Source organism: Lactuca serriola, chromosome 8 (genome assembly GCF_051521515.1).
Source record: "Lactuca serriola cultivar US96UC23 chromosome 8, Lser_US96UC23_V15, whole genome shotgun sequence".
NCBI lineage: Eukaryota > Viridiplantae > Streptophyta > Magnoliopsida > Asterales > Asteraceae > Lactuca > Lactuca serriola.
The window spans coordinates 81,992,772-82,012,763 of record NC_136415.1 but is presented as its reverse complement, the minus strand read 5'-3'; the positions used below and the strand labels follow the sequence as shown (position 1 = coordinate 82,012,763).

Sequence of the window (19,992 nt, the reverse complement as noted above, 5' to 3'; positions counted from 1 at the left end):
TTTTGGGGAACTCACTAAGCTTTGTGCTTACAATTTTATGGTTATGGTTTCAGGTACTTTCAGTTTGATAGGGAAGGGTCCGACGTGACTGCACAACATCCCTCGAAGTTTTATTTCCGCATCGGCTAATTATGGTTTTCTTACTTTGATGTTTAACTGATTTAATCACTTTGGTTTGTTTTTGGAACAACTTAATTGTATGACTTATTGTTTTGAAAATGAAAATTTTACTCTTAATTTTTCGGGACGTTTCAATTCAAAGACCAAGGAGCAACATGAGGATCATCTGTAGGGGATTCTGGAGACTCTGAGGAGGGAGAGGTTGTATGCCAAGTTCTCCATGTGCAAGTTTTAATTATGCGAGGTGCGGTTTCTTGGGCATCTTGTCAAATAGAAGGGTATATGGGTCGATCCGACCAAGATTCAAACCGTAAAGCAATGGGAAGTTTTGAGGTCTCCATCCGAGATTCAAATTTTCCCTAGTTTAGTTGGGTATTATCGGAGGTTTATCGAGAATTTCTCCAGGATTGTCATTCCGTTGACTAAGTTGACGAATAAGTCTGCTACTTTCTGTTGGGGGCTTGAGTAACAGGCGGCATTTGAGACTTTGAGGTAGAAGTTATGCGATACTCTGATCTTGACCCTACCAGAGGGTGTGGATGATTTTGTGGTGTATTGTGATGCATCGATTTCGGGATTGGGTTCAGTTTTGAGGCAGATGAGTCGCGTGATAGCTTATGTTTTGAGGCAGCCGAAGCCTCATGAGGCAAATTATCCCACTCATGATTTGGAGTCGGGGGTAGTGGTTTTTCCCTCAAGATTTGGCACATTACTTGTATCGATTTCGTTTTATCATTTACACGGATCATAAGAGTTTGAGGTATTTGATGGATTAGCCAAGGAATCATAGGTGGTTGGATGTAGTGAAGGATTATGATTGTGAGATCCTTTATCACCCAGGGAAGGGCAATATGGTGGCTGATTCTCTTATCCGCAAGGTGACTGGTACTCCCATCAGGGATGTTTGTCTGAGGATGACTGTGATTACCCACTCTTAGATCAAATTTAGGAGGCTCAAGCTGAGGCTATGAAAGAGGAGCACCGGAAGAGTAAGTGCATAGTGGGTCAGGTGGCTTATGTTGATTATGATAGTTGGGGATTATTGACCCTTCATCGGAGATTTTGGTTCCATGTTGCAGGGGTATGTGACATATTTTGATGGAGGAGGCGCATAAGTCGAGGTTTTCTATTCATTCAGGAGAGATGAATATGTGTAGAGACCTCTTGCTTGATTATTGGTGGCCTTGTATGAAGCGAAATGTGGCCTAGTATGTGGAGAGGTGCTTGACTTGTAGGAAAGTCAAGGCCGAGCATTAGCAACCACACGACAAGATGGATTCGTTGGGTGTTCCCGTTTGGAAAGTGGGAAAAGATCATGATGGATTTTATCACAAACTGCTACAGATGCGTGAGGGGTGGATTTGATTTGGGTCATCGTGGACTTATTGACCAAGAGTGCGTATTTTATCCCCATTCAAGAAAGCATTTCCACGGAGAAGTTAGCAGATGTCTATATCTGGGAGGTTGTAGAACGATATGGGGTTCCCATCTCAGTTGTTTCGGATCAAGATGTTCGGTTCACTTCCAAGTTTTGGAAGAGGTTCCATTGGGAGTTGGGTACTCGGTTGCATTTCAGCACAACTTTTCATCCACAAACCAATGGTCAAAGCGAGCGGACTATCCAGACCTTGGAGGATATACTTCGGGTATGTGTGTTGGATTTTGGTGGTAGTTGGGATACGTATCTCCCATTGGCTGAGTTTCTTACAACAACAACTACCACACAGTATTGATCAACCTCCTTTTGAAATGCTTTACGGTAGAAAGTGTCGAGCCCCGATTTACTAGGGTGAGATCAGTCAGCAAGTTATGTGTAGCACGGAGGTGGTGCTCTGGACTACAAAGTTGATCCAGTAGGTATGCGGGATATTGCAGATCACATAGAGCCAACATAAGATTTATACGGATATACGACAGTCAGACTTGGAATTTTAGGTTGGGGATATCGTACTCCTGAAGGTGTCACCTTGGAAAGGTGTCATCCGGTTTAGGAATCGGGGCAAGCTGGGCCCCAAATATATCAGTCCCTTGAGGGTTATTGCATGGGTGGGTCGGGTTGCTTATCGTTTAGAGCTACCCAAGGAGCTCAGTCATATTCACAACACTTTTTTATGTCTCTCAGTTGTCAAAGTGTTTGGTTGATGACTCCACAGTGGTTCGTTTAGAGGATATTTAGGTGGATGAGCGCCTGAATTACATAGAGAGATCAGTTGTGATCATAGACAATAAGATGAATACTTTGCGAAATAAAGTTATGGGTCTAGTGAAGGTGCAATGGCAACACCAGAAGGGTTCAAAGTGGACATGGGATCCTGATGAGGAGATGAGAGAGCATTAGCCAAAGTTGTTTATGGAAGCGGACTTCGAGGACGAAGTCTGATTCAAGTAGGGGAGAATTATAACACTCAGTTTTCAGGTAAATTTCTTAAATTCTAAAGTGTTTATTGATTTTGTGCATTGACCTAGTTCGTCAGACATAATCATGGTACACTGGGCGTACCATGGAGAATCTTAGACACAAGGTTTTCCTCCTAGTACGTTGGGCGTACATATGGTACGCTGGTCATAGTCGAGCCAAAGTTCACCCCTAAATTTTAGTGTTTGGACCCTATTTAAGCACCTTATAACCCTAAGGCCTCTTCTATGATCAGCCTCCTTCATCCCAAAGTAGTTCCCACGAAACCCTAATCCCATTTTAAAGTGTTTTGAGCCTTATGTGTGTTTGGTTCATCTTGAAGAAAGAAGAGCCCTTTGGAGAAGCCCTTGTTGATTTGAAGCTTGTGGATCTAGAATCTATTCACCTTCATTATCTTCTAGGAGGTATAAAGTCTCAATCTTGGTGATTCTTTGTTTATATCTAAGCTAGTGAGGGTTTTTGGCACTTTTTGGCCCCATGGATTGAATCATGTGAGTATAAGTTACTCTAGAAGCTTATATTCGTAGATCTTGGTCTTTTTGAGGTCCATTGTTCATAAAAATGACATATTGATGGATCTAGCTCAACCATGCAATAGTTGATGATCATATTATGAAGTTAGAGTGTTAGAAATGAGTGTTGGGCCTTGTTGAGCCATGAAAAAGCATTAAGTTGATGACTTCATCATTTAAGATGTTTCCCAAGAGCTAGATCTGCAATTTGGACGTTTGGACTTAAAGCATTAAGTGCTTAATGAGGTTTTGGCGATCTGGGTAGTACGTGGGGCGTACATAAGTGTACGCCGAGCGTAACGCGCCCGAGCCTTGTTTTTCCTTTTGCTATGTTAGCTTGTGTGTGGGGCTTACTAGTGGTATGCGGGGGGTACTCACCAGAAGCCTTTTAGGCCACTTCGTGGGCCTTAGGTCTCTTGGGTTTGGGCCATGGCTTTTTGGGCTTAGGGTAGGAAGGGTAAAATGGTCTTTTACCCTTTGTGTGAGGGTTTGTGATTAGACTTTTAGTTGTGGTCATTACCCTGATTATTTATTAGAGTTAGTTTGGATGTGTTCAGTTGAGGAACCATCGTAGCAACAACTTATGTGTGTGACTGTTCATCATTTGATTGAGGTGAGTCTCTTTCACAGTGTTTTTGCGGGTCGAAGGCACCAATGCCAACCCATTGATTATTGTTATTAGAATGCTAGTTGTCTATGTGACTCTTGCATGTATTGTATGTGTTTGCATGTATACCGGATTGGGCCCGATGTCGGACGGGGCCTGATGAGTGTGTTAGGCAGAGCCCATCGCATGTTATTGACATATCTGTACTGGGCGGGGCCCAATGACGGGCAAGGCTCATTGTATGTATGATATGTGGAATTTTGGGGAGAACTCACTAAACTTTGTGTTTACGGTTTAAGTTTTGTTTCATGTACTTCTGGTTCGAAGGAGAAGAGTTCGACTTAATCGCAATACATCCACCCATGTTTCCACACTTTTATGATTTTGGGATTGTACTCTGATAACTATTTTACTTTGACATACTTCCAGATGGTCCATATGAATATTTGATGGTTTTTGGGTTGAATTAAAAATAAAATTTTTACTTATGATTTTTGGGATGTTTCAAATATAAGACAACATAATTCATAAAATAAACAATTAAGGTTAAAAAGGTAATGTTACAACTATTTAACACCAATTTAATAATGCTGTTAACATCAAGAATGATATTGCAACAAAATAAAACCATAAAAATAGTCCAAGTGAAAAAATAATTTTATGGACGAAATCCGTAAATTCGAACATACCACAAAGACTATTGATGTAATTTTGCCAAATTAACTTTGTAGACCAGGGTATATTTAAATGCTATAAATAAATCATATGATAGTCGATTTTTTGGCTGTCAAATATCTGTTTAGAATATATTTAAAGGACGTAGCCTTTTTCATAAATAAATAAAGAAAAAAAGGAATTTAAAAAAATCCAAGTATTCCTACGCAACTGTTAAGCTAACGTCTTGGTGCAATAGTGGCAAACTCATAACTCATTGCTTTACGCGGTTGCTGTCGACTTCCCTCCATCCTATTCCGTCTTTCACCCAAACCTGAAACAATCCAACTCCTGGAACTCTGTTTATTCCACTCATCTACTTTGTTCCTGAGGAAAAAAGGTAATATTTTGGATTCTTTGAAACCCGTAACATGTCGAGTTTTTGAGGAATGTAGCACATGCTTTTTGGATTCTTTTTTCGCGTTTATGGATCCTTCGTCTTTTTGATAATTATATAGATTTGGAAACTTGCTTTGAGGTTTTATTGTGATTTGATATATGAGATTATGCAGTTAATTTCCGTTTTCTCTGTCAATTTGAGTTCCCACTTGAACGCAATTGATGATTGAATATGTCGTGTAAAGAGATTATTAGGGATTCTTGGTTCACTTTTAAGATACGATAACCTGATGCTTGCTTAGTGTAGTCAAACCAGTTTCTGGGCATGGTCGTATATTTCAGGATAAAGATTCTTGGGAACCCGATAAAATCTTGTTTAAGAAACCAATAAAGACTGAATTTTTTTTAGCTTGGGGTTGTATTGCATATATGCTTGTAGGTCTTTTGGGAGTATAGTCATTTGTACTTCGATATCCAGATGAAACTTAGCTTTTTCATGAGATTTGGTAGATGCGTATGCTCTAATAACTAAGATAGTGCAGTTGGGTTCCTGTTCTTTATGTTTCTTGAGCTGCTTCTTTGATTTGAGTTCCCACTTTCATCGTATTGATATTAATGTCGCCTTAAAAAGAAAGAAATTAGAGAAACTGTCTTGGGGCTCTAGTTGTGATTTCAAGAAACTATGATATGATATTTGCTTATTTGAGTAACTTTATGAGCCATTGTGCTTGTTTTTCATTGTAAACTGTTAATCTTGCAAAAACAAAAAAGTCACTTTAGTTTGCAAGAATGACAGTTTTGGAGAATTGTGAAAATTAGAGGCAGAAAAACCATTGACATTTATTTTGTCTAATATGTGGGCTTGTATTAGATCAAAGTCAAACTAGTCTCATTCGCATGTGCATTTAGCACCACCTGACTTGTATTAGATCACAATCTAAATAAATTCCAATCACCCTAAATGGTCTTATGGGAAATCTCCAATAAAGTCTCAAAATTTTAGGTTAGTTTACAAATTAATCCCAAAATTTATTTTTTTGAACACAAAAGTCCCTATTATCTAACTTTATACGATAATCTGTCATTTTCTGTTGAAAAAAATAAGGATTTTTTCGTTAATCTGGGCAAAATATAAAATAATCAGGACTTTTCTATTCAAAAAATAAATACGTAAACTAACCCAAAATATCATGACTTTATCGGAGATTACTCATGGTCTGACACTAAAATCACCTACATTAAGTAGTTCCTTAATTTTCGTTGCAAACTAACAAGTAACAATAATTCTTGTGAATTGTAGGTATCTCGTTTGATCTTTGTATAAAGGAAAATGGCTACTGTTTCAGATATCACAGCATCTGCCACCATTAATGGTTTATCTGCAATATTGTTTCTTGTGTTATTCGGGATTTTACGCCTTCAACCCATGAACGATCGAGTTTACTTCTCAAAATGGTATCTCAAAGGCATACGAGAAAATACAAAAACTACAGGACCTTTTGTAAAAAAATTTATCAATCTGGATTATAGAATGTATCTAAAACTCTTAAATTGGGTTCCTGCTTCCTTAAAAATGCCAGAATCCGAGCTTATCGACCATGCTGGACTTGATTCTGCTGTGTACATTCGAATCTATCTTCTTGGGTAAAAAAAAAAAAAAAGTCACAACTTTCTCTTTTTCTTTCCGATTGTTTTATCCTATTAGTTAATTAATGCACATAACTCTATGCAGGTTGAAAATTTTTGTCCCGATTGCTCTGCTTGCTTTCACTGTGTTGTTACCAGTAAATTATACAGACAGAAATTTTGACATATTGATCACCAAAGTGGAAGATTTAACATTCAGTCAGATAGACAAGTTTTCCATATCCAATGTCCCTTCTGGATCAAAAAGGTTCCTAAATTTTTTCATTTTTTTTTTGAGTAAGTTTATACAAAAGCTAACTACTTGAGTCTAAAGATTGTTTCTCTCTTTATCAGGCTATTTGTGCATATATTTATGGCGTACGTCTTTACTTTTTGGACATGCTATATGCTTTATAGGGAATATAAAATTGTAACAGACATGAGGTTGCATTTCCTTGCCACCGAAAAGCGTCGCCCGGATCAGTTTACTGTAAGTTTTTTGTGCTTATTAATTTATGTTTTCTGGAAAAAATTAAAAAGATTATTGATTTTAAGTTTTTAACTTTTTTCTGAATGTAGGTTCTTGTGAGAAACATCCCCCCTGATGTTGATGAATCCGTTAGTGAATATGTCGAGCATTTTTTTCGTGTTAATCACCCTGATCAATATCTTTTACATCAGGTTACAGATTGACTAATGCTCTACAATTCTGTATCTTTTTTTATCTTGAAACTTGAATCTGTTTGTATATTCAATGTAATTTTTGAATTGTAGGTGGTGTATAATGCAAACAAGCTCGCGAAAATAGTGACCCAGAAGAAGGATTTGCGTAATCGGCTTGTCTACTACACCAATAAGTACGAGAGAAGACCCAATAGAAGGCCAACCACGAAGGTTTTTGGCTAGATGTTTTGTGTTTACCATTTTACATTTCGTTATGTCTTTAATTTGTCTATAACTTTGAAGGTTATCTGTACAGGCAGGTTTTTGGGGACTTTGGGGAAAGACGATCGACGCCATTGATTACTATTCTGCAGAAATCGAGAAGTTGAGCAACAAAGTAAGAATCGATCATCAAAGATTCATTCTTTTTCAAATGTGCAGATTTTAATCAAATGATTTCGTTTTCAGGAAGTAGCGGAAAGAGAAAGAGTGATTGGTGACCCGAAAGCTGTTGTTCCAGCTGCGTTTGTTTCATTCAAATCGCGATGGGGTGCAGCCGTTTGTGCACAAACACAACAAACGAGGAATCCGACTCATTGGATCACGGATTGGGCTCCCGAACCACGCGATGTTTACTGGGACAATTTATCCATGCCGTTCATGGAGCTCAACATTCGAAGAGTGTTAATGGCGGGTGCCTTCATCGGTCTGACTTTCTTCTTCATGATTCCCATCGCGTTTGTTCAAACTTTGGCCAACATTGAATCAATCGAGAAAGTTGTTCCGTTTCTGAAACCCATTATCGATGGGTAAGTGGACCTGAACCAAAATTGATTAATTCTTTTCTGAATCTTGAATTGTAAATCGTAATTCGTAATCGTATCTCCACAGAGGAACTATGAAGCCGATTATTCAAGGGTTTCTTCCTGGGATTGTGTTGAAGATCTTCCTCATTCTCCTTCCGATGATTCTAATGGAAATGTCCAAAATAGAGGGCTACTTTACGATCTCAACTTTGGAATCAAGAGCAGCTGGTAAATTTCATCTTTTTTTGCTAGTGAATGTGTTTCTTGGAAGCATCATAACCGGAACCGTGCTGCAGCAAATTCAAGTGTTCTTGAAAGAGTCGCCATCCGAGTATGTCGTTACCCTTTCTCCCGGGGCTATTCACATAAGCTACCACCGTTAAAGATTAATTTATTAAACTTTTTTTTTTAGTAATCATAAAAATATAAGGGTAAATTACATAAAAGACATCAAAATTTATATAAAATTTTGATTTTGACAATGTGTTCTATTTTTTCTCAATTAAGTCATTAAGGTGACATTTTTTTTTTCCGAACTCAATCAATCGATTGGGTTTAGATGTTTCATCTTTCTCATTTGTTAGACAAAAATCTGATGTAGCTTTGCATATGATCCTAATTAGTAAATGTTTGGATTAAATTGAACCCTTACATAGATATGTATTTACTTTACGTATTTCTTTTTTCTCAGAGAATCACGATTTGTGCAATGGCTTCTCAAAGTCGCTCAAGTGTTTCATCATTCTAGAATGGTGTAAGCGATGGAAGAAAAGTTGCTTACAGTAACATCTCCTAAAGGAAACCTTCATTGTCTTTCTTACACCTCTCTGGAAAGAAGAACCTCTTGAGCGACTTTGTGAAGCCATTCCACAAAATGGTTGATGCTCTAAGAGAAGAATATAATAAGAAATACGGAGAAATGAGTACATATCTACGTAAACGTTAAATTAAACCAAAATGCTTGCCAACTCAAATCATATGTGGAAGTCACATCAGCTTTTTGTCTAGTTGAGAAAACATGAAACACTGAAGCAAACTGTTGGATTGGTTAAATTTGCAATAAAAATATGAACTTAATGATTTAATTGAGAAAAAATAAAATACAATGTCAGAATCAAAATTTTATATAAATTTATATAAACATTGTGCCTTTTAAGTAATTTGCCCAAAATATTACCAATTTTGCAAATAGCCAAATTTAGTTAAGCAAAATAGTTTCCACCACAAAAGAATAAAACTCTTAAAAAGATCTAAAAAAAGTTGAAAATAATCTATAATTCTCTATTCGGAAGTAGATTTTTTTTTTTTGGTGGGGATCAATTTCAAAATTTTCTAGAATCTCGCAAATGATGAGTTCCAAAATCGGTGGGTTTTATCGCTGTAAAAAGATTGTCCATTTGTTAAATTTATACGAAAGTGGTAATTTTTTTTTTTTTCTGTATAGAACCCCTTTTGCCCTAAAATTATAAGTTAACCCAAACTCCCAACCCATGGGGAACTAGAAAAACTTATTTCAAAAGTAAGCCCAAATTTGCAGTTTAGACCAGTAATCTTTCAATCAACTTAAAACAATTTCATTTTTCAATTTTGTTAAATTGTTATATTTGAAAATCAAAAATTATTTTTTAAAAAGCTATCCAGACTAACCTTTTAACGAACTTATTGAGGTTTTTAATTATTTTATTTTTTATTTTAAATTCTCAGAAATATATATTTTATTAGTTATAAAAAAAACTAAATCTTGGAAATAACCATTTATATCAATTTACATATTTCAGCTAGTTTTACAAAACAATATTTTTTATCAGCTAGCTAGCTTTTTGGCTAGTTTTACAAAACAATATTTTTTATCAGCTAGCTAGCTTTTTGGCTAGTCCGTCAAATATGGTCTTCTTAGGAGCCCACAACTTAAGCTTATAAGCGGCTTAGTTCTCAGTTTCTAACTTATTCTCAATGTGGGAGTGGTTGTTACAAAAAGATTTTGACATCTTTTTCCTACTCAATGCAGGATTCCAAAGATTGCTAGTGTGGCGATTCCGATGAAAGCAACATTCTTTATCACATACATTATGGTCGATGGTTGGGCGGGTATCGCTGCAGAGATCCTAAAAGTGGTTCCATTGATCATCTTTCACTTGAAGAACATTTTCTTGGTGAAAACCGAAATAGACAGAGAAGAGGCAACAGATCAGGGTTCATTGCTTTGGGCCACATACGAGCCTCGTATGCAGTTGTACTTCTTGCTTGGACTTGTGTACTCTACTGTCACCCCTATCCTCCTCCCCTTCATCATTGTCTTCTTCGCATTTGCCTATCTGGTTTTCCGTCATCAGGTAACATTATTTGTAATGATATATAACGTTCGCCGAGCAAGTTAAATCGAGAGAATTAAGAATCTTGACTAATAATTGAATTCTTGCAAAATTTTATATGGAATAATTAGGTCATTAATGTATACGATCAGAAGTACGAGAGTGCAGCATCATATTGGCCGGATGTTCATCGGCGTATTATTATCGGTTTGATGATTTCACAGATTTTGTTGTTAGGATTATTGAGCACGAAACAAGCATTACACTCGACACCTTTCATGCTTGTGTTACCAGTGTTAACCTTCTTGTTTCATCGGTATTGCAAGAGCCGGTTTGAATCTGCATTCAGAAGATTTCCGTTACAGGTTAATAATTAATTATAAATTTAATGATATACAAGTATGAAATACCCATGTGGAAAGACGAAACTATCTTTTATATTTATGAGAATAATGTTGTGAAACTTGATTACAGGATGCGATGATCAAGGATACACTGGAAAATGCAAGAGAACCTCACCTGAACCTGAGGACGTATCTTCGTGGTGCCTATATACATCCGGTTTTCAAAGGGTTGGAGCTTGATACATCGATGGATGTTTATGAAGATGATAATCCAGTAGTTGCTACAACGCGGAGGTCACATAAAGGGAGTTCTGGTGAGCTTTCGAGCATTTTGGTTGTGTAAAGATCGTGTATTTGAACCGGATCACCACAACCCATTCAATTATGTTGTATAGTCTACGTAATGGCGCACATTCATATCAATCAAATAATAATCGCGTTCATGCGTTTACATAAGATTCTGTACTAATTTTGTTGGCACCAAAACATTTGACTCAACGTATCGACGTAGCATCAACCTCTTCAACACTGATAATTAATCTTGAAATTAATTATTAAGCAATTACTTTCCCTAATCTAATAAATGGAATGGATTAGATGTGAGACCCGTGTATTTCACGGGTTGATTTAAAAAAATATTAAACATTAAAGTGTAAACAAAAAATATTTTTTAATGTACAACTTTAAAATAAAAAACGAAGAAACGTATTTATTACAATTTAATATCATATATATGATATTTAATACCTTACATATATAAGTATATGATTTTAATTTTAAAAATTGAAACAAACCAAAAATTGATAAGTGGATAATATTTATTTCAAAAATATCACAAAATGACAACTATTAAAACTCATGAGAGATTGACATTTGGCAAAAAAAAAACATTCATTTATTAAAGAGGATAAATTTATTTTCCTATTGACAAGTGTCACGATATTAGAAATCCTCATTAATATTATATGTCACGTGTCAACCTATTAATTCTTCATTTTAAATTTTAAAATTTAAATTTTCCGTATATTAAATTAATAACTGATAATTGATTCTTTATTTCAAATTTCAAATTTCACTCTAATTATATTAAATTAATAACATTAGAATAAAAAATAAAATAAAATAAATATATATTATAAGGTGATAGAATTTGACGTATTTATTTAAATTAACGATTAAAATTTTATAACTAAAAAAGATCTCTTAATATGATCCTTGCTTCGCAAGGGGTGGATTGATGCAGATGGACCATCCAATATCGAAAGCTTAGAAAAGCATATTTGATTAGGTTGTTAAAACATATATAGACAATAGGGCAACTGTTGTAGCTTATTACACATGAGTATTGCTATTGGTGCTAACAATGAACTTGTATCGCCGGTTTGATGTTGTCATTCAGAGTTCATTCAAACTGATAACTAAAAATGCTTGAATTTCATCCCAAGCGACCATCATTAAGGAGAAACTATGTGTGATTCAACCAAAAACAATTAGAATGCAAAAAAATATGATAAACACTTGTCATACTTTATGTGTATTTGGAATCAATTGATATATTTAAAACAGCCCAACATCCACATGAACTTCTTAAGCATTTATTCCCTAAATACAAAAAAATGTGTGTACAGTTCATAAACAAATCTACAAACAATGCTTTAGACAGATGGTCATCACTACTAAATTGGTAAAAGTTGCACTTTTGTTATGGTATAAAAATCTCATTATGCTCATTTTAGTGATTAATTTGAATGACCAATGTTTAGAGGAATACAATTCAATCCATGTGGTCAGGGAAAGAAGAAGAAAATCCACAACGGTTGAAGCCCCTGGTGTTTAACCACATTTGATCTTTAAAACTACTCAAAACCGTCAAATTATTCTACAAAATCAGCATGGTTAAGGAGATGTTAGTCTAACCCAATTAAATAAAAAACCACATTTACGGTTAGAAAATACATACCCTCCATTCAACTATGTTCTGGACATCTTCCTTCTTGGAGATATAGAAACAAATTATATGGGTTACCTATATGAAGTTTCAAGGGCATTATTGTCAACTGAAAAATGAACATGTTGGACATTGCACATGGAAATTCATAGATTTAGTCCGCTAGTATTGTCGCCCATATGTATAAAAATCAAGATACTGTCAAGAAAAAAGGAAAACAAACGTGAAGATAAGAGCTTGTTCTTCACCATGTTAGCCTTATGAAATTAGAATCATCATCACTTCAAGGTTTTATCACCCTACCAAAAAAATGAAATCTAGAATTATATATATATGAAATTGTGGTTAAAACAAACGAAATTGATTTATAGTATCTTAAACATGCTATTGAGTCAGGGTCAAAGGTGTTACCACCAAATGTAGAAGCCTCTTAAACATGCATGACAATAGCTTGTCCAAATTATCTTCCTCACAACACCTAGGTTTGTTGAAACAATAATGATCGTTGAAGTTAAACCATTAATTAACCATGACAAGAGGGAAGTTATCACAATGTTCCATAAATCCATCCTTATATACACAAGTACTTTATCATACATAGACACATATATTTAAATAGACTGAAAATACAGAGAATTAAATAAAACGATGGTATGTGTATGTATATGTGAGAGAGTTTTAAACTTTATGGCCTACAAACGGCCTAGAATTTTTCAAACATGATTCTCTAATCGAACAAACAAAAACCTTAAATTTAACCAACAAAACAATTCAACAATTCAAAATCTGGGCAATCAAAGAAAGAACAGGAGAAATATGGAAAAAAAGGAAAGATAAATGTCTAGTGATCTTCAACTAATTATACGCTTCAATATAATTACCAGGAGTAAATGCTATAGCCTGTTTCCAATACTCAGCGGCTTGGTCAAACCAAGCCTCCGCAATTTCAGAATCCCCCTTCCGAATGGCCTGTTCTCCCTGGTCAGAAAAGGTGGGTTAATTCCTTCCCTTAGAACCGTACTTGAGAGTTTCCTACCTCATACAGCTCGGCGGTTAACTCTTTTTGTACCCCATTTGAATCTACCATATCTAACTGAATAAGATTTCCTTTGTCGTATGTGTTCTTCAAATTAGTCGTTCCGGAAAATTCTCCTTCCGGATCAATCAAATTTTACCCAAACCATCATGATGAAATATCCATGTCTCATGTGCATCCATTTTTGGATTTTCTAGAAATACCGATGTCACTAAAAGTCAAAAACTGTTGCACAATCAATCAAGATTTTGTGCATTACACCATCTATATCATCTCACAATCACATCATTTTCATAACTTTGATAACTTAAAGGGTAAATAAGTAAAAGTTGGTTGATATTCCATGACATTAACCTTAATTGTTAATAGTTAATATCAATCTAAAGCATATTATGTGGGTAATTAACTGAAGGCTCATCTAGAATCTTTAAAAGAAATCAGAAAACCATCTCATTTAAAAAAAAAAAGATAAAAATAAATAAAAATAACTATGAGGAAATCAACATACCATATTTCCCCCTGCAAAATCCATTTGGTTGTTAATGATAACTCCTAATTGGAGAAGGAAACCCACTAAAAGGATTGTATCCTTTTTAAAACCTATCTCCAACCTAAATGAATGACATATATTTGAAATGTAATATAAAAATGCAAAATAACGGTAACAGAGAAGGTAAAACCTGGCGTACTGGGTTTGTGGCAGTGGTACCGATCGTCCTGGTTCCTTTCCAGTAAGTTTTCACTTATTTCCAAGCTTTAATAGATGTATACTGAAAATAAACCAAACGAAATTGTAAAACCTGGCAGCCAAAAAACATGAAGAAATGGGTAAAGTACCAGACCTTTATTTCTGTTTATATAAGGTTCTTTAGCTGAAGCCATTCCAAACCTGCTGTCAATCAATTCTGGCTAGGATCGTGACCAGAAGGTAGCTGCTTTAGTGTATGTGGAAACCATAGAGGAAACGAACTGCAATCGACTGTCGACGATTCCAATAGTAGTATCGGTGGTGTTGTTACTGGGTTCGTTGTAAAGAAACAACCATAATCCCCTAAATAGAACCCTAGCACATACCGAACTCTCCCACGATGGTTGCAGGTACTCTAACACATGATTGCCAGCACAAAGGCGTCCATTTCTACTCCTAACTTCAATACCAAGGGTTTTTTCCATAAGAACTACGAATCGATTTCGTGAAGATGGTATGAAGAAGTGGTACAAAGTCTGGCGACCTGTATTTGAGATTTCTGATTAAGGTGAAAGAAGTTTAGGAAGAAATTCAGGCGGTGGACTGTGTTCTGCAACTGAAGTGATGCGATTGCGAACATTAGCGGTTGAGATTTGAGGTTATGGGTTGTTAGTTAACGGTGAAGACATTTCAAAAGAGAAACGCAATTGCTAGTACATGGATAACTGGCGGTGAAGCAGAAATCATAGAAGATGGGGCGTCGACCTAACGACTGTTGTTGTTCCTCCTCTTTGCTAACTATACCAACAACAGTTGCCTTAGCGGCGTAGCAGCAGTGGGTGCGGTTGACGGGAGGCAAACAAAATCGAGAAGATAGTGGAAGATACCAGATGAGAGAAGCAGTGGGGGAAGATAAAGACATGGTAGATTGCTAACACGTGTCAACAAAAAGAAGCAATGACGTAGGGAAAGAAGTGGAGGCTGAACGAAAGAGAAACAGAAAAGAAGAAGGAGGGAAGACGTGGAAAATAAAAGAGGCGGTAGAGGACACGTGGAAAGTATAAAGGTTTGACAGCAACCAGGAAATTAATTAAAAAAAGATTTCATCTAACAAAAGCCAATTAAAGAAATATATCATCTAAGAAAACCCAACGATAGAATAAACACAAAAAAGGCCACTAAAGACAAAAAGCAGAATATACAAGGACGAAAAATGACAGATTTTAGAAATATAAGTAGAATGGGTGGAATAGACAAATCAGGTGCAACATTAGTATTGTTAAGGTAGGATAATTTTAATATATATATATATATATATATATATATATATATATATATATATATATATATTAATAATTTATAAAAGTTTAATTAATTTTATAACCGTGGTTTTCACGGGTTATAAACTAGTAACGGTAATAATAAACAAACTTCTACTATCAATTATTATAATTAATGTTAATCTTTGTAATATTTTACTCTTGTATGTAGTATAGGGTCTTGTGTGTAAATATCATTGTTATAAAAGTCCCGACTAGGTACCGGTTAATCTCTGATTAATCGTTAGGCGTCACTCGATCGATTAGAGAGGCGCCTAGTGATTAATCATTGCATACACAATGAGTGAAGCACTAGAAAACAATAAAATTTTAATACTTTCAAGAAGTTCTATCTCAATAGAAACTATTTGATGAATGATTTGTGTTGTATTAATCCTATTAACCTATTTTGTTATGATATTAGTTGTATTTAGGAATTTTTTTATGATATTAGTCATATTTCAGTTTTTAAAATTCAACAAATTAGCAATTAATGGTCTCCGATTAATCTCTGCCTAGCCGATTAATCCTTTAACCCCAGTCCACCGACTAACTAACATCGAACACTTTTTACAACCTTGGTAAATATTGTATATTGGTTGTATTATTTAAAACAATTAAATACATCTATAAACCTAACGGTTATTTTCACAAATCAACATATGCACATAATTTTTTTCTAGCAATCTTAGAACCACCCTTGCGTCGATAGTTCTGAAGGGTTTTACCTCTCACCGCTGATCTTTTTCCTCCTCCATGCATGCTCTCCTTGTTGTCATTGACCGCCATCAAGGTCTTCGTCTTTCATCACTCCTTTCTACTACCTTCACCAGACTCGAGATCCAAGGATTTGTGTCGTATACTACTACAATCCTTCTACTTGCGGTAAGCAACCTGATTTTTATTACATATTTTTATATCACACATTTTTCTGTTTTCCAGAATCATGACCAAACACAATCACCAACCGCTCTATTAACCACTCATCAACTTGTATATGATGTTATGAATGTGTACTTTGGATTCAGTATCAAGCTTATAGTAAACAGCTCGAAATACAAGTTATGGTGTCATGTACTTCTTAACATATGCAAATGAGCCAAAGTTGTTGGTCATATCAATGGAAAGTGATGATGATGAGGATCAAGAGTCAGTTGAATCATGTGTTAAATCAAGGTTTTACTTAACCTGTGATCCTAACTTACTTCAAATAATCTCAAGTGACAACTGCACTGCCAAGGATCTATGAGACAAGCTTGATGAGCATTTTCAAAAAAAAAATGTCTAAAACGGTTCAACTATAAGACCAATTTCAAAATACAAAGAAGAGCGCATCTTCGATTATGGAATATTGTCACACACTTAAAAAGTTTGACGATTCCATATCTAATATGGATTCAACAATCACAGAAGTTGAACTTGTAATGCAAATTCTTTGCCAACTACCTCTTTCATATCATTGCATTGTGGATTTTATCACTAATACAAAGTTGTTACCATCCTTTTTAGAGGCCAAGAACATGTTACTACTTCATGAAGGACACAAAGAGAATGTTGGGTACATGTTTGACTCTTCTAACTCCATTATAACGCCCGTAGATTCGGGCTAGACAGTTAAAATATAATAAGCGATAAAAACGATATTTTTATAGAATTCTATTTATGATAAATAACCTTAACCAAAGTTATAGTATATGTAACAAGGATTATCAACATATAAAGAACGCTAAAATCCAACTTTGTATGAAGAAGTTATGCTTCTTCGAAGTTTCGCGATTAAACCGCCACAGCTCTGTGTATCGTAAAAAGTGAAATTTTGATAAATTACTTTTTAGACTAAGTGATCTAAACTAAAGTCGTAGTAGTCGTAAAACCGAGAGCATGCATATAGAGAATGTCCAAATCTAACTTCGTGAGAGGAAGTTATGATTTTTCAAAGTTTCAACGCAATTGTGTTAGCACAAAAATCAAATTTTAGATCGGTTGATACCTAAATATGAAAACCAAAAACCGACCCGTTGAAAACCAAAAATTTTAGATCGGTTCACGGTTCACGGGAACCGTATTGACAAAAAAACCGAGTCTAATATATATTTATATATATATATATATATATATATATATATATATATATATATATATATATATATATATATATATATATATATATATATATATATATATATAGTCTACGAGTCCAATAACCTAAACGAAAATCCATATCGACAACTTCAATTTTGTAATTCTAAATTCATTTGATTTTCTTGTTATTTTTATTATTGTATTTATTATACAAATTATAATATATGATATTTGAACTTCATTACATTTTTTAAACTTCATTATGTTTTTTGTAAACTCTTTGACTTACTAATTTTAAGAAAGAGATAACGAAAATGGAGTTTGTAGTTTCAATTGAATTTATTTTTTTTATATTTTACCGGGTACCCGTGAACCGAACCGTGGTTACCCGCTTTCATACGGTTTGTTTTCGGTTTCGGTTAGTGTGCATGAGGTACCCGCCTCGTGGTCACGGTTCACAATTTTATTACTATTCGAACCGAACCGCCCCATGAACACCCCTACAAGGAAGTACGTTGGGCGTACTAGGCAGAAGAATCGCAGGTAACCTATAGAGTACACTGGGTGTACTGAGAAAACACGGGGGGGGGGGGGGGGGGGGGGGTACTCTATCAAGATGAAAACCCTAATTTTTAGGGTATTTTCCCTATTTAAACAACTTATATCACTTTGGGTCATCTTATTGATCAGCTTCCATCATCCTAAACCCTAATCTCAACCCTTAGTCACCTTCTTAGTGTTCTTGAGCTCTTATGAAGGATCTTAGTGTCTTTTTGTGCTTTTTGAAGATATAGAAGGTTATTGAAGATTCATTTATTGGTGTGAAGCTTAGAGATCCAGAGTCATCATCATCTTTGCAAGCCATTTGAGGTATAAAGTTCTCTACTTGATGTATTATGCTAGATCTAGTTTTGGGACCTTGTTTATGCATTTTTGGGTCTTTTGAGCTCAATTTGAGCTTTTGATCTACTCTAGAAGACATGGATGTCAGATCTTAGCTCCATGGAGGTCCCTTGTTCATAAAAATGCAAGCTTTATGAAAGATATTGGTCCATGCATATGTTAAGATCCTTATTAAGCCTCTTTTTGAGTTTTGGGATCCCATTAAGTCATGTATGGGTGTAAAGTTGCAAACTTTACGTATTAAGTCACCCTTTAGAATCAGATCGGGGAGTTTGGCTTAAGGTCTTAACCGAATAAGTGCTTAATGGAGTGGTTTGGTAATTTGGGGAGTACGTTGGGCATGCCTAGCTGGTATGTTGCATGTATTGGCCCTGGAAGGAGTACGCTAAGCGTACGAGCTGAGTACACCCCGCGTACTTAACATGTGGGATTTTGGGCATTGACGTTCATAGATTTGGGACATACTTTGGACTTTTAGGGTTTGGGCCTTGTTAGGCAATTAGACTTCTAATTTTGGCATTTGCTAGTATATTGGGCTTTCTTGGAATTTGACCCATGATGGGTTTTGGGCCCAATTTGGAAATTGAGCCATATTGGTCTTTTGTTGCTATTGATTTGGGCTTCAGATTTTGGGCATATTGAGGAAAGGGTAAAATGGACTTTCACCCTGGGTATTAGACAATCGGTCTAAGATTTCAGCTATGGGCCGTGGACCAATTATTTATTTGGTATTATTTGATGTTGTTAGCACGAGGATTTTCTGGACCGACAGTCCGAGCTTTTAGCTGAGATATTCAGCAGCTTGAGGTGTGTTTTCTCACTGTATCCATGGGTCGAAGGCACCAATGTTGGCCATTTACTTGTGATGTGGAATGCTAGTTGTCTCTATGATGCTTTCATGAAAGACCAGGATCTGGACCTTGACAATTATACGAAAGATGAGGATCTGGCCTCTGGCAGTTGTTTGGACGACCAGGATCTAGCTCCAGGCAGTTATATGAAAGACTAGGATCTAACCCCTAGCACTTGTATGCAAGAACGAGATTTTCCCCTCAACATTACAAGGAAAGACCATGAGGGTAGCCCATGACACTTGTATGTTTTGGTATGTGGTATTTGAGGAACTCACTAAGATTTGTGCTTATGGTTTATTGTTTATGATTTCAGGTACTTCCGATACGAAAAAGGAAGGGCCTGGCGTGACTGCACTGCATCCACCCATGTTTCCATTTGTGATGATTTTGGATTGTGCTCTAATGACTATTTTATTATAAACTAATTTTTGAATGTTTGAATAAAGGATAATCGGTGTTTTGGTTGAAATAAAAATGAAATATTTACCTCATAATATTTGGGTCGTTACACTACGCTTGGATATAAAGAACGTTGAAAACGGAGCTTGTATGGCTGATATATGGATTTTTGAAGTTGCTGCCCCACCAACCCGCTTTGCCACGTTGTACCACACAAAATATGACACGTGTCAGCTTCTAAGAAGGCCGACCAGGCCAGGGCGCCCCCACACCTGGTATGGGCGTGACACACCTCCCTTAAATC

The 19,992-nt window shown here is 35.7% G+C and overlaps 1 protein-coding gene and 1 long non-coding RNA gene across 5 annotated transcripts; one reads left to right on the top strand and one right to left on the bottom strand.

Annotated features, from left to right (window-relative positions):
* Positions 1-4,498: 4,498 nt before the first annotated feature.
* LOC145070902 (hyperosmolality-gated Ca2+ permeable channel 1.7-like) lies at positions 4,499-10,915 on the top strand. Its single transcript, XM_079017855.1, has 12 exons — positions 4,499-4,709; positions 6,009-6,352; positions 6,441-6,602; positions 6,689-6,824; positions 6,914-7,015; positions 7,109-7,228; positions 7,314-7,394; positions 7,466-7,806; positions 7,889-8,134; positions 9,812-10,136; positions 10,247-10,480; positions 10,590-10,915. The coding sequence occupies exons 2-12, from the start codon at positions 6,039-6,041 to the stop codon at positions 10,800-10,802; spliced, it is 2,274 nt and encodes a 757-aa protein (XP_078873981.1). The 5' UTR covers positions 4,499-4,709; positions 6,009-6,038; the 3' UTR covers positions 10,803-10,915.
* Positions 10,916-11,986: 1,071 nt separating this feature from the next.
* LOC145070288 (uncharacterized) lies at positions 11,987-15,171 on the bottom strand. 4 transcript variants are annotated; one of them, XR_013689887.1, is made up of 5 exons: positions 14,286-15,171; positions 13,289-14,213; positions 12,819-12,885; positions 12,420-12,706; positions 11,987-12,338 (listed from the first exon to the last, which is right to left on the bottom strand). It is a non-coding gene; the product is annotated as an uncharacterized LOC145070288 (long non-coding RNA). The 4 variants fall into 4 exon arrangements; XR_013689885.1 differs by having other exon boundaries at positions 12,819-14,213; XR_013689886.1 differs by having other exon boundaries at positions 12,420-13,636; positions 14,124-14,213.
* Positions 15,172-19,992: the final 4,821 nt, after the last annotated feature.